This window comes from Fusarium falciforme, chromosome 1 (assembly GCF_026873545.1).
Source record: "Fusarium falciforme chromosome 1, complete sequence".
Classification (NCBI taxonomy): Eukaryota; Fungi; Ascomycota; class Sordariomycetes; order Hypocreales; family Nectriaceae; genus Fusarium; species Fusarium falciforme.
Window position 1 is genome coordinate 1,365,615 of NC_070544.1, and position 24,988 is coordinate 1,390,602.

A 24,988-nucleotide genomic window follows, 5' to 3' on the forward strand; every position below is an offset into this window, starting at 1 on the left:
GCTTCAATCCAACATTGACGCCTCACGCCAAGCCCCTCACAATAGGCACAACAAAGAGACCGGCGAAGCCGACTTTCAATTGACACACAAGATTTCTTTCAAGTTGTCCAAAAATACACTTGACAAACTGGCAGGGGTGGTTGAATGCGGCCAGTGAGGAAAGGGGGGCTTGGCAACCACTGGTTCCTTTGTTCAACCAGGCGCCACAAACCTGAGAGGGTGAATTCACCGTCCAGCTGTGAAGACAAAGAAGGAAGAGGGGCTTAGGCCACTTGAACCAAATACCGACGTAAAACTCAACCGTCATCTCTTAGGGAAATATTTGACTTGCTGATACCGACCAAATCATCAGTCATGGGGGACAAATCGAAGCCAGAGCCCAAGAAACACCAGCCAGAGGCTAGGGGCCCCAACCCTGAATACTCTCCTGAAAAGCCATATGAGAAGCCTTCTAGCCCACAGGCTCCTGCTCGAGGTCAACTCTGGCGTCCTGGGAGGAGTGAGGCCAACAGAGAGATCAACCTTGGACTCAAGCGAAAGCAAAAGGCTCAAGAGCAGCAAGCCGGCCCTTCCAGACAAACGCCAGACACTGGCAGGAAGACTCATGAAAGTTCCTCTTCAGCAAGCAAGAGAGTACGGGTGGAAAGGAATGAGTCGTCGGCAGAGACACAACCCGAGCAGGTTCCCGCCCCTACTCCTGCGCCCCCCAAACGATCTCGACGACCGATTCCTCCTGATTGGAAGCCTCCTCTTGCAGTTGGTACCTCCTTAGGAGACAATCTTAGTCGGATAGAGGAAGCAGAGCGATCAGTGTTACAATGGGAGGCAATCCTGGAAAACGCCCGCAAGACGCAACCTTTGGCCGACCTGTCAAGCTTTGAGAAACAGTTGGAGAAGGCGCGCACGAAGTTCAACGAAATGGAAAACTCTGAGGAGAACTCGGTGCCTGTGTTAGTACCCTGATATCTACTCTCAACCTTGTCTGACTGTCTAGTGATCAACTCGAGTCTACCAAACGACAAAAGATCCAAGAACGCATTCGCATTCTAAAGAATGCTCTTGAGAGAACCGAGTGCCCAACTGCAAGCATCAACATCCGCGCTGCCATCAAAGCCTACGAGGAGGGGGCCATCCAATGCTGGGAACTATGGGCTCTGTTCTACGCCGGCCACCTTGTCGACCTTTGCTACTCCTACGACTCCTTCACTCACGATCGAGCAGAGAGGCTCGATCGATACTATGAGAAACACGGCCCAGGCTGGCTCTGGTACGAGTCCCCACTAGCTCCAGCCTCCGGTCATCAACCATCTCTCATGGCAGCCACATGGGCTCAGCCAGCGAAAGATTCCAGCACGCTGAGCGGCGGCATAAACCAGGCCTGGGACATCACCATGGGATTCCGCCGCGTCAAGGGCTTCCACAGCCGTGACGGCACCCAACCGACCCAGAGCGGCAAGTTTCTCGCGTACAAGACGAGGGTAAGAACCTTGCCCCAGCCCCAGCCCAGGGACGAGTGCTGGGTTGAGGACGACGAGATGGCGGCGCGGTGCTTCTTTCTGATGCAACTCGACAGCGGCGCGTCTCACCCTTGCCTGTACAACACCGACCTGGATATTATTGGTATTGATCGAAAGGTATATCCTCCTCAGACGCACATCAATGTCAACACGGCGAATTCTTCAGCCCTCGCCGCAATTTACGAGATGCGCGTTGACGTCTGTCGTCATGATGGCCGGTCACTCGTGGGTGACAACCCTGTCTGGCCTACAGAGCGTCGCGAGCTAGGCGGTATCACCCCCGTCATGATTCTTCTTGAAGGGATAGACCCTGACCTCGGGCCGCTAACCGACGAAGAGGTCAAAATTCGCCGTGAGCGCGGAGAAGACGTTAGCGAGGCCGCCCTGGCAGTCCGGCAGAAGAACCCAAAAGACGCCCGTCTCTCTGGGATGCTCCCGTTCCAAGTGTGCTACTTTGCCGGAGCACCTGGGATGGATATCTGGTTCGGTGAAGACCGTTGCGACGTGCTCGGAGCGGACCGTATGCCTGGTCAGCGCCGGTGGGAGCGTCACAAGGTGAAGCAGCTCGTACGAGGCTCTCAGCTGGACCCGCTAGACGAGCGTCCCGTCGTCACATTTGATCACAAAATGGATCACAAGCGCATTGTCGATACTGATGTCCCCGGGCGTCCCGGAGCGAGCCAGATAACTGTCGACATCTGGGCCGATCGTAACACGTACGGCATGGAGCCACGGGTGTCTCAAAAGGTGCAGCTGGTGAACAGGGAAAGGGTGAAGAAGCGGCCCGGAAGCCCAACTGGCGAGAATAGAAAGAAGAAGATGAGGTGGTTATGAATATCCTGATCCTCAAGGGCTGTGGGCAATTCACCCTGATATTGCAGTGCAGGATGGGTAAGGGTATAGTTGATAGCAGGGTTGTGTTTTGAGGTCTTCGCTTTGGTTGCGAAGGGGCACTTCATAGCGTCATATCGTCTCGGACAATGGGTTGTACAGACAAATGGAATTAGCATTCGTGCTGAGAATAGCGTCTCCTTTAGAGAGTGCCTTCATGATCTAAGTCCTTATCATAAACAGGGTCAACTGCCGTGTCGCTCCGGCAGACCGGGGGTCCCGGCCCCGGTCTAGTTCCCGGTCCCACTCGGAGATCGGGGTCCACCATCTCGATGCCAAGTCCCGTCCGATGTTGATGCAGCGGGGGACAAGTGCCGAGCTGCCTAGAATCGGCCATGATTGCAGTCCCCTTCTCGTGTGTTGTGCACGACTTGTCTTACGAGATGGATCCTCTTACGCTAGGTATGCATGCTGAATGACCAGCTGGCTCATGGTGAACTGACAATAAGGCACAATGGCCGCCAAGGTTGGTAGAACTTTTCAAGGTCGGGATGGCGGAAGTGATATTTTTTTGCGTCTCCTGTGAGATTGCCCGATCTTCTTCGTATAGAATGTGGTCAGCTGGCACTATTGACTCTCGCGTCTTAGCTGACGCTGGGCCGAGCAAGGCCTCCGACGACTGGGGGAGCAACATGGACCCGATGGCTTGGATACCGCCCTTCTTTCTGGGAACAAGGAACTTCATTCCTTGCTCCAAGGGTGAGAATAGGTGTCTGGGTACTGCGAGCATCATCGTCAGCTACAACGCTTGCGTCAGTCCCCACGCTAGGGTGAGCGATGGCGACAACTTGCGAGAGTCTGTCGGCATTGAGATGGTGGTTGGGCAGGTCAGCCAAGAGGCCTGTGGGACTAGGAAGATGAAATGATTTTCTGTCTCCTTGTATCAATGCCAAATAGTCGGCCTCAAAGCTTTTGATGTTAAGTGTCTAGGTATACCTAATGAGCTCCACGAGGCGGTAAGGATCAATAGGAGAATACGTATTGGGATGAGAAGAATGATTGCTGATGCGACGTCTGAAGAGCTCGGCCGATAAATATGCCATCACCGCATAAGCTCCAAACTGATATCCTCATCTGGATCTGACAGGACCCAATTCTGCTCCAGCTTGGAGCCTCCGAGCAGGGCATCCTAGAGTAAGTAGTGAGTGATCAGCCCTACCAGCCTCTGAGAATACGAATCGAACAACGAAAGAAACAGAGATTCGACATGTGGCTGAGCAGTTATCCACTCCCTATTTAGTACCCATTCCCCGACACAATACCTACAGCGGCAGCCATCGCAACTTGAGCAGCTGAAGGGGAGGAGGATCAGACGTCTTAAATTAGACTTGAACAATGCACCAGCCACAGTGGCTCGATCCGTTTTGGCGCTAAGGTTGACTATCTTGATCTGCGACAGTGGGGGAATGGGAATGGCCCTTGGCTGACCTGTCCGTCCGTGTTTTATCTCCGAGCACGACGCCACCATCATGAGACTGGGGTTTGGAGGGGACAGTCAAGGCGAGGGACTTTGGTTGAATACTCTGGGGCGAGGGATTCGCAAGCGGGAGCGAGACGGGGACGGAGAAGGACAGTCAGAGTCTCTGTCAGATGTGGGTTCCTGGTTAGGGCAGCAGGAGCTCGGCTGTGCCTCTGCTTGGGCTGGGCAGCTGGGGTAGCATTGAGAGGAGAGCCTATGACTGACGTGACCTGGGGATCAACATTTGATGGAGACGGAGCGGGTGCCATGGCAACGAATGTTGGAGACAAGAAACGGCGAGTTGGGGCTTGAAGCAAGGTTTAAGCAAATGCCATTGTTGTAGTCTATTTATTATCGTTACTGCCAGTGGGCTTAAAACAATTCAGAAACAAAAGCCTCTCATACAACCTGTCATCATTATTTGCATGGATTCATGGATGTTTCCCCACTGCTGACTGACCTGGCCCCAGGCTAGAGAGACAAGTCAGCCTTAAGACGTCGAGGCTGCCTTGCCGCGCCGCGCGTGAGGTGGACGATCTGGACCCTGGACTGTATGGATGTAGAGACTGTTCAGCACAGCGCACAACTATGACACTATAGCTGTGCTGTTGGATAATTCAGGCTGTGTAGACTCGTCCTCTCACCCAATCTCCAGACACAGCTGAAGAATATTGCCCTCCATCACCATTTACCTGCATTACTCCACTCAGAGCCTCGCGCCCGCGTGCTAGACAGCACTAGCCTACTACTGTAAGGAGGGGGCCGCCCAACCTTGACCTACCTGCCGTTCCGTTTTCCTGGCTGAACTGTGATGCGACCGCCAACCTTGGACCTTTAACCGTCGTCACATCGTCTCTAATAACCCTCTCTCTATATTCTACACTCGCTTCCATTGCCACTTGATTTCTTCTTATTATACAACTGAGTCCCCCGCATCGGCCTTGGCGAACCCCGTCCCGTCTGCTGCTCCCCGATCCCGCACACCATCTGCTTAGTGGGTGGCCTAGCACAGCGACCGACGCATCTCGTCCTCTGCGTCCCTCTCTGCCTGCTGCTGCTGCTGCTGCTGAGACTCTCATGCCCGCCGCATCCCCAAGTCGACAGCTATCGCGCCCGCTCTGGCTTCCTCGACACTGGCTCACGCTCTGCCCTCCGGCTCTGGCGTAGCGCCCGACGCTCTCGTCGCCCTCGGGGCTCAGCCAGCCGCCCGCTCCCGCTCCGCTTCCGCCTTCGTCGCCGTCATCTCCCCCACCCGCAGCTCGACGACACCGCCGCTCCAACCGACCGGACCAGCACAAGTTCGCAATGCCTCCCAACATCCCCCTCCAGCAGCACAACGCCATCATGTCGGCTCCCGCGAGTGTGAGGGTATCCGGCCCTCCCAATAGCAGCTTCCTCGTGGGCTACCCCGGCATCTCTGCGACTCTGGTATGTTCAATCTGGTGCTTACGCCCCGGAGCCTTCTCGCTCTGTTGCGCGACTGTGAATGTCTCCCGCACAAAGCTGACAAATTGACAAAGCCGCGCATCGAAGGAAAGGTCGAGATCCGTCCTGGCCAGGGCTACTCCATGCCCGTACCCATCTCCCTCGTTCGAATATGCCTTCAGCGCCGAGAAACCATCCACCCCGACGCCGACAGCCTCGCGAAACGACATCTCGGCGCCCCCCGACGGGAGACCACAGACCTCGTCGGCAAGGAGCAGCTTCTCTTTCGCTGCGCATCCGGGAGGGAGGCCGAAAAGGTCATCGCCATGGACCTCCCGTTTGTCCTCTTTATTCCCTACGGCCGCGGCGGAGAAGAGTCGAACCGACGCATCCCTCCAGCCTCTCTCCAGCTCCCGAGTCGAACCGCCGAGACATACTACGAACTCGTCGTCACGGTCCAGCAGGGCCACAGCAACCAGTACAAATACAGCTTCCCTATACCACTTCTGCGCTACGATACCCTCTCCACTTTTGGCATGTACAACAAACCCGAGTCCAAGCTCGTAACCAACGACAACATTGTCCACCTGGGCATCAACCTCCCACGATGGAGCTACGGCCCCAGCGACCCCATCACAGTATATATCAAGTTGTCACCCAACACCGACTGGCTGCACAAGGCAAAGCGAGTCACCATTGACAAGATCACCCTGACCATCGAGGAGGAGATTACATACAACCCGGAGGGCGACGAACCCTCAAAGAAAGTGAACAAGATATCAAGACAGGTCCAGGTGGTCAAGACGAAAATACCTGAGGCAGGATATGCCACCAATATAGGCCTCAACTTTCCTTCAAAGGATTTGCGCGATCCAGATGGAATTATCAAGAGGGGGAAACCACAGTTCCCTCTCTACGAGGTCACATCATTTACCACCACCTCGACGCTCTACAAGATAGAATTTTATCTCAGCATCAAGGTATATGGGCTTTGCTCTTTTGTGTCGTCTCTGCTAACATTCCCAGGTCAATCTGAGCGGCGCTCGCGACGTGACCCTACGACAACCGATCGTCATCTGCCCCCTCGACCAACAAGCCTGCAAAGAAGAGATGGACGCCATCGAGCAAGCGGCCAAAGAAGCCTCGCACGTCGACCCCAATAACCCCATGCTACCCGCGCAGACCATTATCCTCGCCAACGACCGCGATTCATTACGAGCTCTGGGCCTTTGCATGGTGGGCGGACAAAAGAAGCCATTCATTGAGTGACGGAAATACGGGTTCCGAGATAGTCACCTTATAGCAGCCTCCAGAGCCGCACGCCACGTCCGCACGATGACGGAGAGACGCCTGCTGCGCCCCGTATATCGCTGCAGGCAGTGCCGCGTCGGAAGGAACAAATCTCCCGCGTCAGGAATTCCTCCGAGGCCGAACGTCACAGCACTCCGGCTTCGGGACTGGATCGCACCGGCAGCACGACAGATGGAAGCGGAGATGGACGGAGGCGACGGTTGGAGACGGTCCAGGGGGAGGCCAGGTCCGCCACTCGAAGTATACCCAGGGGCGTTTGCATTTCAGGGGTTTGGCGAAGATGGGATGGGGCTCTTATAATCGGGCATAGTTCATGGCGTTCCGGAGGACTACCTAGGAGGGAGGGGTTCTGGGCACAGGCAGTGGGCAAGTGCACGACAAGCAATGTTTAGTAGATGTCGATACGCAGTAGCGAGATGAATCAAGATGTATTGATGAAGGCGATGGGTTTGTTGGGTGATACTGTTAGCAAGGTGAGGGCTTGCGTCAAAATAGCGATAATGAGTTCGTGGAGGACGTTGATCCCATGGCGCACCTAGACGATTACAATAGGCTCGGAGCAAATTGTATTTACCAGTGTTGCATTTTAGGACACAAAGGCAACGTGAGTGACACCGAACGTCATGAGAACCGAACGACATGTCAGTGAAGAAAAGCAAAAAGAAGCCACCACGTTGTCAATCCAGAGGAGCACCGAGCACTGATAACCATCGAGACGGACGAGCAAGCAACTAAGAGAGCTACACTAGTGAGTCTGGGAATTGCTGAAAAGGGCAAAAAAAAAGATTTGAATCGCTAGATGCTAACTGGAGGGTTCGAACCTCCGCGGTTTCCCACTGCGGGTTTGGTTTCTGATGATAACCTAAACACAGCGCCTTAACCACTCGGCCAAGTTAGCGATGATTCGTTGTGTGGCTTCGACAAAGTCCAGGTTAAGACGTCTCCTCGGTGAGATCAAGGTGGGGCGCGGGGCAGCAAGGCTTCACACATTCGCAGCCTCGCATGGAATTATTTCTTCAACTTACGTCTTCTTCTCTTCAACCAGACCGATACTATACTGATGACAGCATATCCCGAGGTCCTGCCCGAAATTCTCTGGATCACCGCGACTGTCTGAATAACCATCACAACCCACCTCAACTGCCCGTCATGGCTTTTGACGACGACGATAACCCCACCGTCGCTACGCCGGTGAACGGCGCGAATGCTGCTGCTACGGAAGACGCCGACGAAGATGCGCCCGACTACAAGCTATTCCTCTCCATGTTTGACAAGGCCGGCGTCTCGGGAAAGGCGATCCGAAAGGGCGAAAAGGATTTTGAGTCGCATGGCACTCGCGCGCAGGACAACCTCCTCGAGCAGAGCCGCAAGGTCATGGACAACGTGCTGGGCTACACGAGGATACATCGCGAGGATGCCTGGGTGCGCGGCTGGTGCTTCCCAGACTGGTGGGCTGAGACTGAGCACTCTGGCGAGCGTGATGGTCTCTGGCTAAGGGACAGAGTCGTCATGGTCGAGCAGGAGCGCGGCAGCTGGCAGAAGGATATTGGGCGCGCAGTGCCCGGCAAGGTTGAGCGCCTTGGTGCGGGACGGCTTTGGCTTCTGCCTGAAGAAGCTCTCTACTTGGTTGAGAGAGGGACCGTGGACCTCTGGTGGCCGGAGCGACAATTGGAGGAGCTTCTGTCGAGTGACGGAACCCCAAGGACAGATCTAGGACCAGACAACTACGATGTTGGACTCCCGCTAAGTCTCGAGGCGGCATATTCAATCCTCATCGGCCATGAAGGCGAGAGGGGCAAGATCACATTGCCTCAGTTTCAAGTCTTTTCACACCTCAAGCGAGCAGGCTTCTACGTCCTACGGGCGCCGCCTTACGAGGCACCACCTCAGGCTCCAGCGTCAAAAACCCTCTGGCAGTGGCTGTTTTCCTTCTTTAGCTCGGGCGCCGCACCCTCAAGGCAGAAGCCATTGGGACCTCTTGTTCAGCCAGGCCTCTACCGTGCCTATAGGCCCATCTACGATCAACTCGCTATCCTCCCCCGTCATAAGCCGCTGCCTACACCTCCCACAATACACCCGCCGCAGGAACCATACCGGGTCTTCTGGCACGTGTGGAAGTCTGGCGGCGCACCTTTCTCCAAGAAGAACCCACCGCCGCCCGACTTCCGCATCGCCGTGGTCGACGCCGGTGACACATTCGTGCCGACCCTGGAGGAGATTGAGGCCCTCCTGGAATCGACGCCTCACGACCCGCCCAACGAGGCGTGGAAGGGCCCCGGGCGGATGTATCAGCGCCTGAAGCACGGACACCGCAACGTGCTGGTGGCGATTGTGGACCGCGGCCTCGTCAACTTTATGAGGTTCGGCGAGGGGGCGTTTGGGGAGGAGAGGCTGTTTGAGAGGTTCGACAACAAGGGCGGGCAGAGGGGCGGCAAGAAGACGAGCCGCGGCGGAGGGAGGGGCAGAGGAGGCAGGGGCAGGGGTGGTGGTCGCGGACGAGGACGGGGACGGGGGGGCTAATAGGCCACACCTCTCAGGCTAATTTGTATCAGATAGATAGGGCGGAGGAACATGATACATCTGGCATCGCGCACGAATCGACGTGACAGATTGGATCTACCCAGGATGCATCGTGAACATGAAGCAAGTCATGCAAGATGAGCTGACGTGTGCCAAGTTTCGAGTGGTTGTGATGGGGTCTTGTTGGCTGTCGAGACACAAGTCATGGATGGCATCAGGCATTGCATACAAGTTGTCAGAACCAACAGTTGAACGTAAGCATCGTAAGGACATGTTGGTCCCTTGAACCCTCAAAAATAGAAGCATGTCGAGTTTGCGAGCGCATGTTGGCAGTATATGGATGCTAGTCAATGTTGACTCAACTCGCATGGATGAACAACTGGCATGTTGTCAACTGCACCTAGACAGGCATGTCCCACAATCGCCTCTGCATCAAGTTATGTGCGAATCAAAAAAGTAACATGGAACTAGGCATCACTTCGGCTATGAGCAGTAGCTCGTTCGCCAGAATGTCTCTCCCGAGTCCAACCAGTCGCGATCAAGCGTGCTACCCGGGAGTGAAGAGGTTGTACACGAGGGACGCACAAGTCATATCCTGCGCGCCCTTTTTGTTCATTTAATTGTTGCCTTGAACGGGCTCGGCGACACAGGACGGGAAAGGATGACCGAGAAAGGGGGTTACTACTACTGGCATGTTGCAGGAGGAACCCGCCGAGTCTGCAATGCAGTTTGTTGTTGTGGTACTCGGCAGGATAGTCATTCGCTCCCCTCACAATTTCGACAACTCACACCAAAACAGGGTAGCAACTGAGTGAATTAATTGGAAGTAGATGCGCATACTTTTTACTGCAAGTCCCTTACGAAACAAGGACCATGGGAATAAAAAAAAGTATCAGTATGTTGAAATGAAGAAAGGATCAATGGCGTAAACCTTGCTCCCACGGCAGTAGACTTGGAAGACCCTCCCAAAGTGGAGAGCTCTGCGCGTGGACTTTTGACACTGTGTAGGACCGTCTGCCGGTTACCTGAGCTATTGAAACCGAAAGAAGAAATAAATGGCAAGAGTGAGAGAAAAAAAAGCTTGCAGGGGTGTGTGGGAGATATGGGTCGATTTGTTCTGTTGGCGGCGCGCGCTCCCGCCTAACTAACTAAAAAAGAAGTCGACTCGACATCTGATTATCTTGTCGAGTCATGAGAGTCCCCTTCCATTGTCTAAAAGATATTAGGTAGAGAAGACAAAGAGATCCACTGTGAGAGTTTCGAGAAGGAAAAAAACAAGGGCAGTTTGTTGGTAGGCAACCAACCAAAACCCCTTGTTCTGCAAGTCTGACAGACAGTATTATGGCTCTGTCGTAAGCACTTGTTGCATCAACACTTGTTCCTTCTCGCGATCTGTCCAACAAGATGCGAGTGCGGCGTGCGCGACATGATACTCGAGTAGGTGGTGGAGGTTACGAGTTTGTCTGTCCAGCTGGGCAACAAGAAAAGAACGTGGAGCCATTTTCCCCCTTCAGCTTTCTTTCTGTGCGCGCCTAACCCTTGCTTTGCCACTATGTATGTCCTGTATGTATGTACAACACTCGTGCAAAAAAAGAGTGCCCCCCATCTAGATCCAACCTCGGCAGTTTCGCGAGCGACGTTCAACAACGGGGACGAGAGTAAAGTTTTTGAGTTGTGTCGTGTGTCAAGAAGAGGCATTGACATTAGCTAAGGATTGAATGCCTTCGAAAGATCCCCAAGGGAGCAAGCAACGCACAAAAAGAGGATTCCTCATTGCTTGGACCGAAGGGCGTGTAGAATAAGGGCGTGCGCCCAAGGCCGGGGAATGGGAATGGATGTTTCTGGGTCCATGAAGTTGCGAGATTGCAAGCAAGATTTCTGGGCCCCACGGCAATTCGACACTTGTTGATTGGTTCCAAGACAGACAGAGAGAGAGAGGTGTGTGCTTTGGAATTGGACCACGGGCCTCGTTTCCTGTGATTGGTGTCGGCGGTCCAGTCGACGGGAGCGGACATGTCATCATAATCAGAAATGGGACTGCCACTGATGAACATCACTCGCTCGCTCGGTATTCATCACCCATCAGCACATGTTGATTTTCTTGATGCTCTACCTCTGTGAGCTGTGGCCGACACTGCCGAAGTCTTACTGTCGCACCAAAGCACAACCGGGTAAGATGAGAGAGAGAGAGCATGACAAGTGCCTGACGGGGTGCATGACTTGTCCACCTATCCATCAGCTGAAAAGAATGCTGGGCCCAGACAGTGATGGAAGCTCGAGAGAAAGACAAGATACGGGCGCATAACCCAAAAGGGGTCATCCGGGCTTGAACTTGTATCGAGCCATGATGGTCACTCTTCAACCCAGGCCCGGGAAGAACCAAAGCTTGGCGCACGCACGTAATTCGTAATGAGTTTACGGGCGGTGCTAGGGGGGGAGTCATGGGGAGAGGGGCGGGTGTCGTTGGGGTCGATCATTCGCACTCTAGTGGTAGAGAACCGAGCCCATTGTATCACTCTCTGTATCGCTGTTGGGTTTCGCGCCCCGAACCCTGGTTCGATTTTTTCCATCGATCTCCTTTCGTATCCATCTCGTGGGTAAAAGGGCGGTGTCATGAGTTGTCAACTGGGGGGGGGGGGCGGGCAGGCAATCAATCTCCAATGTTGACAATACGAGAAGCAGAGACGTGAGTGGGAGGACGTGATTTTAAAAAACAATAAACAGAGTTTGAGGATAACCAAGGGGCCACCGCGTTTAGAGTTGCATCGACTCATCCAAGCACAGTAGCACCTTATCTGAGGTTGAGAAGAAACCTACAGTGAGTCGAGAGCTTCTGAGAGAAAGAGAGTGCGCTGTTGGTCCAGGGAGAGGAGTGGGCCGAGCGTCATGCGGGAGTGGATCTAGAATGGCGCGCATGAGTTGGTTGACTGCGTCTATGTTTCATCTGACAATCAATATAAGATTCGAGGAGGGTGACAATGAAGAGAGGGCATTGAAGAAGAGAGAGCGGGCAATGCATAAGAGATGCTTTCTTGTCTTCAAACAATGGAGGCACACTTGTTGACGGGGATTCCCTTTTTTGTTGTGGTAGATGGCTGGCTGGCTGGCTTGTTCATCAGAGAGAGAGCACTAGTACCGACCTAGTGGACGCAATGATCAACCAAGGCGCCTGCACAAGAACAAGAACAGGTGCTGTCAAGTTCAGTTCCCAAGTCGCGTCGGGTCGGTCCCGTCGCCAATCAACGTTGGCTTGTTGACGCAATAAACCAATGAGCAGCTTTCGACTCTGGTCTGAGAAATGGGGCAAAAAAAAGGCCGGAAAGTTGATGAGAAAGCTGTCCAAAAGTAGACCTAGCGCCGAAATGGGCAACAAGATGAGAAAGAAGAAGCAGGACCAATCTCTGTGCTCCAAGTCAACTGATGATGGGAGGATGCTTTTTTCCTCCCTTGGAAACTAAAACACGTCCACCCCCTGGCGAGATTCGACAGAAAGTTACTCGACTCGGACTCGGAGGTTAGTACTTCCTGGCGGGCCACCCAAACTGCTGCTCGCTGGCTAGCCCATTTCCACACAATCCCCATCCCCATCCCCCCAATTCAATCAAACCTGGGCGCTTCTGCGATGGGTTGGGTACTATTACTTCTGTAGGTCTACAGTCCAGTAATGGATGGCAATGGCATGTCTTGGCTGAGGTGATTGTCGCTCACTCACTCGCTCGCTATCGCAAGTCGCAACCTAAGGCAAAATCTAAATGGACAAAATCCACTTCTTTTCTTTCTTGCCTCTGTTGCCCACACTCACCCTCCACACAATTTCCCTTTCCCTTTTCCCTCTTTTTTTCCCTCTTCCCTGTCTCACTCGTCTCTATTTTATCTCTCCCCCCCACCAAAACCCAAAACACCCCCAATTTTTCCCTACCTATCCTTTTCTGCACCTCCAAACCCAACTCGAAATCCTTTTCCTTTCTATCCTCGCTCACTGGGCCGAGCTCGAATCTCTGACCCGGTCTATTAATAACATACCTGGCTGGCTGGTTGTACATCCACCATTCATTCACTAGCAGCCTCACCTTGCTAGACTTGGCTGCCTCGTAATCCGACGCGTTTCTTCTGGGTTCCGATAAATCTCGTCTTAGCTTCTTCCATCTCACTGCTGCGGCCCTTTGCCCCCCTCCATCCCCCCTTTGGTAGGTTGCCTTCCCATATCTGTCTGTCTCTCTGCCAAGTTGGACTGGGCTTATTGCCTTTAGCCCTGGACCACCCCCCGGCTCTAGATTCCAGAATCCAGATCCTCGGCCAACCAGGGTGTCTGTCCTCCATTCCTGATTCCCACCCCCGACACCTTTTTTGCATCTTCCTACCTTGCCTTACCTTGCCTTACCTTGCCTTTACCTTGTCTGCCTACCTACCTACCTACCTACCTAGGTACTTGCCTACCTAAACCTAACATACCTTGATCACGTAACTGTCGATTTGCGACCGTCGACGCGGACGGACTCTTTCTTCTTTCTACAACCACAACCTCAACCTCGAACATCAACCCCCCCGGAAACGCGCCCAGCATCATCAGGACCTCGCTGAACTCCCCTTTAGCCCCCCCAGCCCGCCTGATATCCGCTTCAGTTATCTCGCGCCCAGCATCGCTAATCCCGGCATCCTACACGTCGCGTCATGGACACCATCGACGGCGACAAGCCCAGGCCGCCAGTTGCGCCACCTGAGCCAATATCGCCAGCTCTGTCAGCTTCTGCTGCTGCCCCCAAGTCCGCCCTGGCAAAGCCAGCAGCATCACCAACCACAGCACCCACTCCGGATTCTCCTCGCGCTGCTCCCGTCTCTGTCTCTGCCACAAGTCCAGCACCGGCTACAGACTCGGCGCCCGCCAAACCTGCCTCGACCTCGACCTCGACGACAGGCCTAGGCTCGGCATCAGCTCCCCGGCCCGCGTCGACCTCTCCGGCGCCGCCATCACCGCACCCGGCCACCTCTACTTCAGCTCGCCCGGCTGCTCACGATAGCGCGCCATCGCCTGCGCCTGCATCTGCGCCCGCTCCCGCAACTGGCACCACGAACGGGAGAACGTCGCCCGGTGCTGCTGTTGCTAATCAATCATCTCGCATTGCTTCACCCAAGTAAGTCATCTTCTCTTAATTGTCAACTGATTGTTTGTGCCCTCTTGTCCGTTTTGCTTTTTTCCCCCATGTCATTTCGCTCGCACTTGCGATCGACCGTCGGTCGTGTTGCATTTGCTTGGCCATCTCTTCGCGTCCTCAGCCAGCCAGTGAGTGAGTGAGCAAGTGAATGAGTGGCGTGGCTTTTGTCCAGGGTCATGGCCTAGTTGGCATGTCCCCATTTGTCAAGACCAGTAGGTTGTTGACCGCACCTGGCCTGACTTGTCTCGTCCATGCAACTCATGTTGTGGCCTAAAAGAGAAAGCCCGGTGACTGTGAATCACTGTCGGCGTCTCATCTGGTCTGTCAGCCAGGAAAATCTTGGTCGAGCAGAAGCCGTCAGTCAGTCGGTCAACAGTTGCCCAACGGGCTGAATCACTGTCACAACTCGCTCCCACTTCTTTTCGTGACAACTGGCAGACACTGTCTTGCCTTGTCTTTCTATCCATCCATCCATCCCTGGTCTGCATTGGCATTTCCACAACTCAAACCTTCTTTCCTCTTCATACTTTTTTGTCTCTCTTCTGCACTTTTGGTCCTCTGCGCCACTTCCCACCTTTCTGGCTGTTCTTGGACGCGCTCCCTCTCCCAAGTCTTGCAACCATACACGCAACGCCATTCATCTCATATCTTGGTTTCTGCCCCTTCCACCAACAAATACACCTTCCTCATACACCCTTGGGCGTGCCCCCGAGTTGCCGACAGTTGTGCAACGCGTTGCTGCCTTTGCCCTTGGAACTATGGGCCTTCTTCCCGTGCCCCAGGACCTCAGGTACTCCCATTTCTCGCTCCATTCCCTCTTGCTGTTTCACATTCTACCAACCCTGTCTTATTATTTTCGCACTGGCACATCATCCCTGCAACCGCGCCGAGTCTTGGACGGCCCTGTACCTGACTCTCCACAATCATTCATCTCTTCATCTTGTTCACTTGATTTTGCCTCCTTGCCGTCCGCGTCTCTACCCACACGTGACCGAGCAGTCTCGGGTCACCAACCCTCAGCCTCCACGTTTGCGCTTCAACGCCTTGTTCTTTTCTGTCGCTGTACTTGTTCCCGATACAACTACTTTTTGTTGTTGGAATATACTTGATGAACATGGACTAATCAAATAACAGCCAGCCCAACGGTCGCAAGACCTCGTTCGGGGAGGGAGAGGTTGAGAGTGAACTGAGCGATCCAGTCAGCAGTGTTCACTCACCGTCAGGCGTCGAGTTCAACGAACCCGAGGACGAGATAGTTGTTGGTGCTCGTGCGAACGGATTGCGCAAGCAATCACCTCGCATTGTATCTGATCAGGAGGACGAAACCATGGCCGATGTCGATGACGAACCCATCGTCTCTCACTATCCTAAGCGGAAGCGCACATCTATTCTCAACGACTTGAACGATAGCAGGATCGAAGCACCCTTGTCAGTCCCTAAGGAGAGGACACCTCCAGCCACAACGAGACCCAAGCCTGCACGGCCGAGCCTGGGTAGTGTGAAGGGAGTAACGATTGGTCATTGGAGAGACTCACCTGCCCCGGTTGAGGATTTGAAACATGCTGTTATCGGCTTTATTGATGTCCGGGAACGCCTTCGAACTCGCATCCAACCTGTCACCTTGACCGGTGAACTGGTACCCGACGAGTATCCCCTACCCCCTGGCCCTGGTGGCAGCTGGGTCACCTTTGAGAGAGTTGTTTTTCTCAAGCACCTCGTCGGCCTCGATCACTATCAAGTCAAGGAGTTTGTTAGACTTCGTGCCGATACAGCAGGAACTGAGTCGTCGGAAGAAGAACGTATCGCCGCGGATAAGGCCGCTGTCAAGGAGGCGATAAAGCGCGTCAAGCAGAACCCTACCGCAGAGAACGCCACCAACCCACCTCAGATTGCCTATGGTGCAGAGCTCCCCGACCACATCTTGGCTAGCCGTGATCCCAAGCGACGAAGAACTAGTGGAGGCTTCGCCACCATCAATCCGGCCCCCACCAACGGCGTTGTGTACGAGCACACTCCCATCCAGCCCGCGCCCGGCGGACCCCAGCCTATTCGAAATGTCATCGACCCTCTCCCCGGAACTCGTCCTACGCGAATCCTCCTGGGCTGCTGGGAGAAGTCTGCGGAGCCGAACCCCAAGGACAAGCACGCCGTCTATGGTATTTTGGGTCAGAATGACATGTTCCGTGTCAAGCTCGTAAGAGAGACACGCGATGGCCGGTTCGTTGACGGCAATTTCCCAACTGGTGCTGGTGCTCTCTGGATCCCGTATGAGGAGGTAATATTCGAGCCTCACCTCAAGTCCCTGCCTCGTGCCGAGATCAAGGAGTATTGCCGCGTGCGTCAGTGGCAGATTGACCACGGGGAGTCACCGGATGAACGAACGGCGAATGAAACAAAGGCAGTATACGATGCTCAGGCTAGGGTTGCGGGAACAAGTTTCAAGACTGCCGCTCCACTGTCTATTGCACCGGCGCTGCCTCGCATGCCGGATGATTACGATTCTGACCAGACTGGACGGGCTGGCTTTGGAGGTCATGAACTTCGTCAAAGCCGCCGCGTCGAAGCTGCACGGGCAATCGACGCTGCCAGGATGGAGTCACGCCCGACACGTCAACTGCCTGCAGAGGTTGAAACTTCGGCTCAGCCACCGCCCCAGGCCCAGGCTCAACCCCAATCCCAGCCTCGGTCGGCCTCCGCTGCTGGCAAAGCACAAGGAGCTGATGCTCTCGAGCGGACCTCGTCTCTTGCCCGGCGCGAAATTGCACGTGCCGAGGCTGCCCAAGGACGTGCTGACCGACACGCCGCAAACCGCGAGCGAGCTGTAGCCGCTGCTGCCGATGCTGCTAACGCTGCCGTCGCCGCTATCCCCTCGGTGGCAGTCAATGGACGGATGCGGTTCCACGAATCGGAAGAGATGCAGCGTCTCAACAAAGTTTGGGCGCGCCAGGAAAGCCTTCGTATGAAGGCAGGATCCGAGGACGCCAAGATCTATGGTGGAGTCAAGTACGAACGCAAGGCCAATGGTCCCTTCATGGGCAAGTTGGTGTCCCAGGGCAATATCATCACTATCGATGGTGAGGACTATGTGGAATACCGCGTGCTTACCAAGCCATCCTTTTTCTAAACCACTACAACAAACAATGCTTCTACCTTTGTCGACTTGAACAGTCCCCGCTCAAGTCGGGACGAACAACGGCTGGCAGACGCATACACGAATAGCCGTTGCAAGGAGCGATTGACGATTTTGCGACCTTTCACCACTAATACTTTATACGCTACGTTGTTCTCGACAACCTTTTTTTTTTCTGGTTTCCTAGGGCTGTCTTGTCTGTACGGTATAAGCGCGGGGAGGGAGCCCTTTTTTGCAAAGTGTTGTGCTTTTCAGCAACCAAGAAGCGGAAGGAGGTTGAGCCAAAAAGGAATCGGTTTCGGCACACTAGAATGACCTTCCTAATCTGTTTTACCCTTTCTTTTCCTCATTTCCTTTGTCACACTGTCTCTCTCAGGGCCCCGGTTCAGGCCACACCTGGAAGGTCGAGGGAGGTGGAAACGGGTGGGTTTAGTCAAGACTGGACTTGGACTCTACGGAAACGGAGTGGGCGGTGTTCGGAATTGGGTGTGTTGCTTAATATACCCGGTGTAGGGGTTTCGTAATCGGCTGTTACTGTACGAGATGGGAAGCATTTCCTCGCTTTGTGGTTCTTGTGAAGTTGTATGTGTTTTAGTTTGACTCGCTGAGGCTGATGCTTGGTGTCTTGGTCAGAAGGTTTCTGGCCCGAGACAATCTGCCAAGGTTGTCAGATACTCAGTCGGGTTTATAATATGCTGATGCTGGTTTTGATGGCGATGGCAACTGTCGGTTGGTGGTGGTAGGAAGCTGTGTCAACGTGAAGGAAAGGGAGACTCGACATGGTGGTACCAAAGCGCCCAGGAGGCCTCATAATATAGTATGAAGACGGACGACATGATGTTTTCTGTGCTGATACTTTTCTTGAATGTATTAAAGTCATGCTCGGGTCTCAATCTGCGAGTGAATTACCAGCATCCATGTCACTGTAGTCTTGCTCGATGCAAGTCCGTGTGCATCTAAATAACTTTGCTTCTAATGTCCTATGAAGACAGCGATGTATAGTTTATAATCATGACACAATAAACCCAAGGCCCGAATTGTTTCGTGTCGGGGCTTCACACATGTTGGCATGTTTGTGAGCAAAGGCTTGTCGCTGGTGGTGACATGGGCGGGTACCTGCGGAGTGGGGTACATAAAGTACAATAAGAACCCTGCTTTTCAACAATCACTAAGAAGCCGTCATCGTATAGGGGTCAGTACATCAGTTTGTGGCTCAATGAAGCACTGAAAACGCAAGTTCGAGTCTTGCTGACGGCAAGCGATTGCTTTTTTGCTGTTCTCTTCTAGTATTTTTGTCAAATTTTATGAGCGGCCCAGCCTTTTTTGAGGCTATTAGAGTGTTCTTTTTGCCAGCGAAGTAGCCATCACTACGTCAGGTTTAACCTTAGGTTTAAGTTGTGGATAACACAGAACAGTAAAAACCAACTCAGAGTGAGAGTGTGTATGAGAGAGAAAAGAACGAAAAAAAAAAAAAAATACACGCGAGCAGATGTTCACCAGTCGACACCGATCTAGTTACTGAGCTGTCTTGCTTGACTTATCATCGTCAAGTTTAATCCTGCTAGGAGTGCAGAACGCATGCATAAAGAAAAAGGTTCCAACTCCACATGGTAAAGCTATGCCCGAGCCTGGAAGCTCAAAGTCCGTCTCGAGTTAACGATATAGAAACTTACTTAGAACACAAAGCACTAACTACATGGATAGATGTGGCCTAACCGGTGTGTTAGTTAGAGCAGCAGCTAGAAATTATTCTATCCAGACGTAGCGAATCTTTCGAGCCAACTTGGATAAACTGTCTATATTCTTGAGAAGGTAATGGACTCTTCCACATCGGCCTCGCTTACTCGTCCACGTTCCCGAGACAGAATCTCACCTGGACGCGGATGAAGCCATAGCTAGCCGTGCGATTTGTAACCACGAGAACCGAGTTAGAGAAGGTAAGAAAACAAAAACAAAAACGAACAACTGGGCATATCAACGGAACTCAAGGGCACTGTCTAAAAACATTACCCTCACACGACCTCCTGCTGTGTGAAAGAGCACAACGGTTCTGTGACAGAACAACTCGTCCCGTGGACCATCAGATGTTATCAACTGTGCCGTAGATGGAAATCAAATTTCTCATGCCTCAAACTGGAGGAGTGAGAGAGGAATGTTTCTTGCAGACTACGTCATATACATTGAATGCTCTCTTGGTTGCCTGGGTGAAGAAGATAACTCAAACAGGCTCATCCTGGACGCTGCTTTTGGCCTAGCCATAATCCTGCTTCCCCCTCAAGTGCCTTATCTTCCCGGCTCGCGTAGATCGGCTAAGCTAACCGGTCTCCGAGACTACGGTCTTTCTATCCGGCGCCGCTACGGGAACCGGACTCCAAGACCGGCGCCTCCACTTGGACACCGCCGGAAGCAGTTTCAGGTGCCGGAGGCTTGCATCTCCTTCGGGTATTCCTTGAGTTCTCTATCGGTAGTCAGTTGTACCTTTGTGATAGTCACCTCAGGAAATCACAACTCACGGGGGATTGGCTCTGTAAGGACTTGAAGAAATCACACGCTTTTTGATTGTCATGATGTATCTCGTAGGCTATATCACCCCAAAGGCTACCCTTACTCAACTTCTACAACATCGTGGATAGGAATCATCTCCAACAAAGCCGCCTCGAGCATCTCCTTTTGCTCCTGGATAAACTCTCTCACAGCATCGGGGCTGAACTTGACTCCCGCGGCCCGGGCATCCCTCAGCTTCTTGGCATGATCGCGGAAGCGCTCCTCCAAGATATCGGCACGGTAGGTGCAGTAGTCGTAGAGCAGCTCTGACTGGTTGCTGATGAGACGGGAGCCTGTGAGGACGAGCTCGTCTTTGACGAATGGCGACTTGGGTCGGAAGGCTGTGATGAATGAGATTCTCTCCTTGCCGATGGCTTTGAGGGCGGCGTGCTTGACGTATCGGCCTTGAAGAATGACGGCAGTTCCCTTGGAGTTGAGTTAGTAGAGAGTAGGGTCAGCATCTAGGGTCGACACACCATAGTAGGACCGCGGACCTTGAGGACTTCGCCGCTGCCAGTGAGAACAGCAGTCTCACCACCCTCCATTCCAGCTACAAGAACGTCAGTCACTCAGTGCGTACATAGCTAGAGCCTCGGTGTCAACTCACTGCAGTCGGAGAGCATAGTGACACAGACAAATGGGAAGCTGTCGTAGTGCCACGAGAAGCCGACGCTGTCATTGCCCTTGTCACTGGTCTCGTCCCCGTCGCTGAAGAAGAGGTTGGCATGGCCAACCTCGTACTCAAAGGGGACGAGATCGATACCAGCAACTTCGGAGACAGCTTCTAGTACCTCAGGGCTCTTCCAGAGAGCATGGGCGAAGGGGGCCATCCTGGCATCACGGTTTAGCTCGGAATCTCCGGGGAGGGGAGCTCACTCACTCTTGAGAGTAGCCTCGGATCTGGTTCTTGGTAAAGGTCGAGGCATACTGGCAGGTTCTGAGCACCTCCTCGCTGAATAGCTCGCGACGGACCTGCCTGACGGCGGCCTCAGTGAAGAGGGGGAAGGGGTCGGAGCCAGCGATATGGGAGACGCCCTGGTTCTCATACCCCCACTCCTTCATGGTGTAGGTCCTCTTGGGCGGCTCAAAGCAGACGTGCTTGCGGGCGTCAAAGTCCTCGGCGGGGATGGCACGGGCGGCGTCAATGACATCCTGGGGAAGCTTGGTGGTTGGGCGTAGGGGGGTCTTGTTGGTAGGGCCGACGACGAAGGGGGCGGGCTTGCGAGCGGGCAAGGGGGCCGGAGTTTCGTAGGTTGCGCTGGGCATTTTGAACGGGATGTTGTTATCGGGATGTGCTGTTAGGATATCTTTGAGATAGGGGGTTGTCCTTGTGGAGTTGAGGTGAAGTGATCAAGATAACAAGACCTGGGGACGGAGGAAGGGTATTTTATATTTATAGATGCTCCGCCAAGAGGTAGGCTAACGCCCGAATCTCGGACGTAGGCATGGTGAGCGTGACCAATAGCCAAGATCAACACCCACGGGTTAGAGCAGAGTGGCTTTCCCGCGGGAAACGAGCAGAGACTGTGTGTCGCTTCGGGAGAAATCATGATTTAATCATCAACCAACAGTCAAGTGACCAAATCTGGGGGGTATAGATACCGACACAGGAGAGTTTCCAAAAGGAGAGTGACAGAGCTTAGGGAGTATAAGCTAGGGGCCTGGTTCCTGGTCACGCCTGGGGTGTAGGAGTCTCCTATTCGTCAGCTTGATCGAGTTGGGAAATGCTGTCGTTGATAAGGGGGTGGAGTTCGGATATAGTTCCCGCAGTCTAGATCCCCCCGCAGAGGCTATCATTGGGGCATTAGTCCACGGCATTTGATATGGTGCTTGCTATGTATGGGATAGTTCGAAGCAGTTAGGGAGGGGGAGACGTTGATTCTCGACTTGATATCCAAGATCGCGGTCCAATTCTACGTTGCGGTCTTTCACAGAATTAGGTTTGAGTGCTGCCATTGCATCGAGAACTGTGTTCTTTGCGCCTTGACACACTTTCATCTCTATGAGGGAGAAGTTGAACGATCAATGGCAAAGCCCAAGTGTGAGGAACCGACACTCACATGTCCTGAGCTATCTGAATAGGTTAACCTGCGTAATCTGGTTCGATTGCAGGCCATCATATCTTAGTGTCTTTGGTCCATTGTTGATCCCTCCCCCACACTTATCAACGGTATCATGTCCTGTCACGCGCCTCCGTATGCAGCCACTTTTGTACCTCTGCTCCAAGACCATGTCTCCTCGACCTAAGCTCCTTCTCTGTGAGAAAGTGTTGTTTGGCCTCAGAATCGCAGGGCAAAAATGGAGACAGCATTCAAGCCAGAAATGAAAAAAGAATCATAATAATATTAATATGTCTGTCCAGCTCTTGTCACTCTTACACCACTGCTTCGCAACCACCCCTCGTATTGATCGCGTACCATTATCTATGGCTCCGAATATCGCTTTTGATACCAAGCAGAGCATGCAAGATTTGTCGAAAGGTTTCCTGGGGAGGAAAAGTGGCTGAGGGGAGGTGGTCATCTCTTCGACGGGAAGCCCATCCTTCCCTCCAACCCGACGTCCCGAGGAACATGGGCGACCAAGCGTCCTTAAAGGACTTTCGGGTCGAGTCCAAGATCCGAGGCCGTGACTTGAAAGAAAACCCGATCAAGTTCCCGAGAACAAGAATCATCCGGGTCGGCTTCTCATCCGACACTCCATCCAAAGCGGTTAGCCGAGCCGAACCTATCCTTGAAGCCTTGCCGGGAACTAGCCAATCGTCTTTTTCTCTAGCCGTCAGGGATCGGATGTGAACACCGAGCAGCCAATAGGAGACGGGCAGGTCAACTTCCATTGTCGGAACCGCTTCACCAGCTCATGATGATGAGACAGGGAATCTACTTGATGAGAGACAAAAAGCATTGGTGTCCCCTAGTGGAAAAGGGGCGAGGGAATTTCTTCTTATCGAGGTGCTTTGCCACCTTGGTGTCTTGACTCGGTCCAAAGCACACTCAGATGTCTTGATTGTTTCTACACCAAAAACCATTGTGTTTAAACAACTGTAGTTTCATGAAAAAGACCCTTGATCGACGTCTTGGAGAGGTTGCGTTTCCCCAAGCTCGCCACGCGAACAAGGGGGACAGCCATCATGCTCAGCTCATGAATCATGTGGAGGGCTTGGAGAAAGATCGGAGAACTGAAAGGAGAAAGCGGAGGGAACCAACTTGGTTAAGCTTCTCCCTCCAGGTCCCCTCAAATCAACTTTGTGGCGCCATGGTGAGTTCATGCTGGGATGTAGAACCAATAGGTAGTGTTGTAGCTGTGATACGGTAATGCCCCAATCCCGCCGCTTGAGACCGTTATCTGTGGATTTGACAAGATACGTTAATGATACATTCGCTCAGCATGATAAACGGGGAAAACATGTAGTTCTCCTGTACAGTCAGGTAGCGATTTAGAGACCGGGATGGTGTCGGGCCATTACTATCAGACTCAACACCATAGGGAGGATGCGTGATATACACAGACCAGTCGAGACTTGGCAAAAGGCTAAAAACACTGACCTAGACGGGGTAAAATGCCCTGTTACAGACTAGTCGTATCATTCCGGGCTTCTTGTTGGGTCATGATGGATAGCATGAGCCAACTCTCCACCATGACGTTGTCCTCCCAGGGGGGAACCGTTGGAGATGGCGAATCCGGTAAACGTATCTAATCCGGGTAAGGCGGGATAGAGATGCACTGCCCTCATAGACAAGCGGGGGGATCTCTTTGAGTGCGCGAAGGCTCCCAACGCGTACCGGACCCACTTTTTCTCACGTAATGACGAGGGTACGGGCGGGGTACGGGAAGGTCTCTCAGAAAGGAATTACAGCCAAAACACCATAGAAATCATTTTGAAGAGACCTATGACTTCTCAATCAATTCCCGGCGAGGCACTTAACGCCTCTGATTCAAGTAGCTATATCACAGAGGAAAATAGCCGCCGCGAGCAGCCCAACGATATCACGTGCCGGCCGGTCTTCAGCCCGGCCACAACCTGCGGGGCTTACTTCCTTCCAATGGAGATGCCTTCACGCGACTTTGAGGTCAAGCCACTGCCCCATACGCCCCTACAGCTCTTCCAGCTCTTCCTACCTTATTCCTTAGTTAAAAGATAGGTCCAATATACCAATAGCTAGGTTGCAAGCCTGCTCCGAGACCGTCAGTTACGCCCGGCAGCCCGGCTTAGAGGCTGGCATAACACCTCCGTCGCCGAGGTATACGTATGGCTTGCTATCCTGATTTACATAGGAATTCACAAGGAACCAAGGCTCCACGCCCATTAGGAGACTTCTCATCAGGGGCATCAAGGCCCTAACCACTCGATTATTCGATATATGACATTCGACAGGTTCCAGCTTCTTCAACGGCACCTACGAGTCTTCAACCCGTTCAACCTCGCCGATACAGGCCTTCCGAAGGTCTTCAAGGCCGTAGATGACTGGTCTGAGCACCTACAAGCGGCGTCTCTCGAGCTATGGAGCCCGGGCACGAATATCGCTGTGGATGAGTATATGACCCGCTTCACAGGGAGGTCATACGAGACAACGAAGGTCCCAAATAAACCCACGCCCCTCGGCTTTAAGACCTAGGTTATGGCCCAGAAGGGCTTCTTCCTACGGTGGATTTGGCACCAGCCGAAGAAGAGATACGGACCTGTTGGTCTCCCCAAGAAGCCGCGCCGGCAGCCAAGGAAGAAGAGTCAGTTTTCTCGTCAACTACGCATTCAGAGACGAAAGGACCTATATACGCCTCTCAATCCGACTCAAAGCGTGGTCGTTACCCTAGTCAATAAGCTGCCAAAAGCCAGATATCACGTCTTCATCGATAACCTCTTCTCATCGGCGAATCTCTTCACACATCTTCGACGGCTAGGTCACGGGGCCACAGGCACAGCCCGCCGCAACTATGGTATCTTCAAGCCCTTCGTACAGCTCAAAGTCGATGACACTGCCGGCCGTAACCTTCTTCGGTTTAGCGAGCTTCGAATGGCCCCAACAGTTGATCACAAGGCAAG

General features: G+C 53.3%; 5 protein-coding genes across 5 annotated transcripts; 4 read left to right on the forward strand and 1 right to left on the reverse strand.

Moving 5' to 3' along the window:
- Window positions 1-354: 354 nt before the first annotated feature.
- Window positions 355-2,351, forward strand: NCS54_00035100 (Hypothetical protein; the record flags this gene model as incomplete). The annotated part of the gene is made up of 2 exons (XM_053146004.1): window positions 355-950; window positions 995-2,351. The coding sequence occupies 2 exons, from the start codon at window positions 355-357 to the stop codon at window positions 2,349-2,351; spliced, it is 1,953 nt and encodes a 650-aa protein (XP_053001979.1).
- Window positions 2,352-5,172: 2,821 nt separating this feature from the next.
- NCS54_00035200 (Arrestin-C domain-containing protein) lies at window positions 5,173-6,561 on the forward strand (the record flags this gene model as incomplete). Its single annotated transcript, XM_053146005.1, has 3 exons — window positions 5,173-5,295; window positions 5,388-6,272; window positions 6,319-6,561. 3 exons carry the CDS (start codon window positions 5,173-5,175, stop codon window positions 6,559-6,561), a joined length of 1,251 nt encoding a protein of 416 aa, XP_053001980.1.
- A 1,191-nt stretch (window positions 6,562-7,752) lies between these two features.
- Window positions 7,753-9,123, forward strand: NCS54_00035300 (Hypothetical protein; the record flags this gene model as incomplete). The annotated part of the gene is made up of 1 exon (XM_053146006.1): window positions 7,753-9,123. One exon carries the CDS (start codon window positions 7,753-7,755, stop codon window positions 9,121-9,123), a length of 1,371 nt encoding a protein of 456 aa, XP_053001981.1.
- A 4,671-nt stretch (window positions 9,124-13,794) lies between these two features.
- Window positions 13,795-17,400, forward strand: NCS54_00035400 (Hypothetical protein; the record flags this gene model as incomplete). Its single annotated transcript, XM_053146007.1, has 2 exons — window positions 13,795-14,255; window positions 15,411-17,400. The coding sequence occupies 2 exons, from the start codon at window positions 13,795-13,797 to the stop codon at window positions 17,398-17,400; spliced, it is 2,451 nt and encodes an 816-aa protein (XP_053001982.1).
- Window positions 17,401-20,010: 2,610 nt separating this feature from the next.
- NCS54_00035500 (Hypothetical protein) lies at window positions 20,011-21,216 on the reverse strand (the record flags this gene model as incomplete). The annotated part of the gene is made up of 4 exons (XM_053146008.1): window positions 20,011-20,376; window positions 20,427-20,500; window positions 20,558-20,781; window positions 20,831-21,216. 4 exons carry the CDS (start codon window positions 21,214-21,216, stop codon window positions 20,011-20,013), a joined length of 1,050 nt encoding a protein of 349 aa, XP_053001983.1.
- Window positions 21,217-24,988: the final 3,772 nt, after the last annotated feature.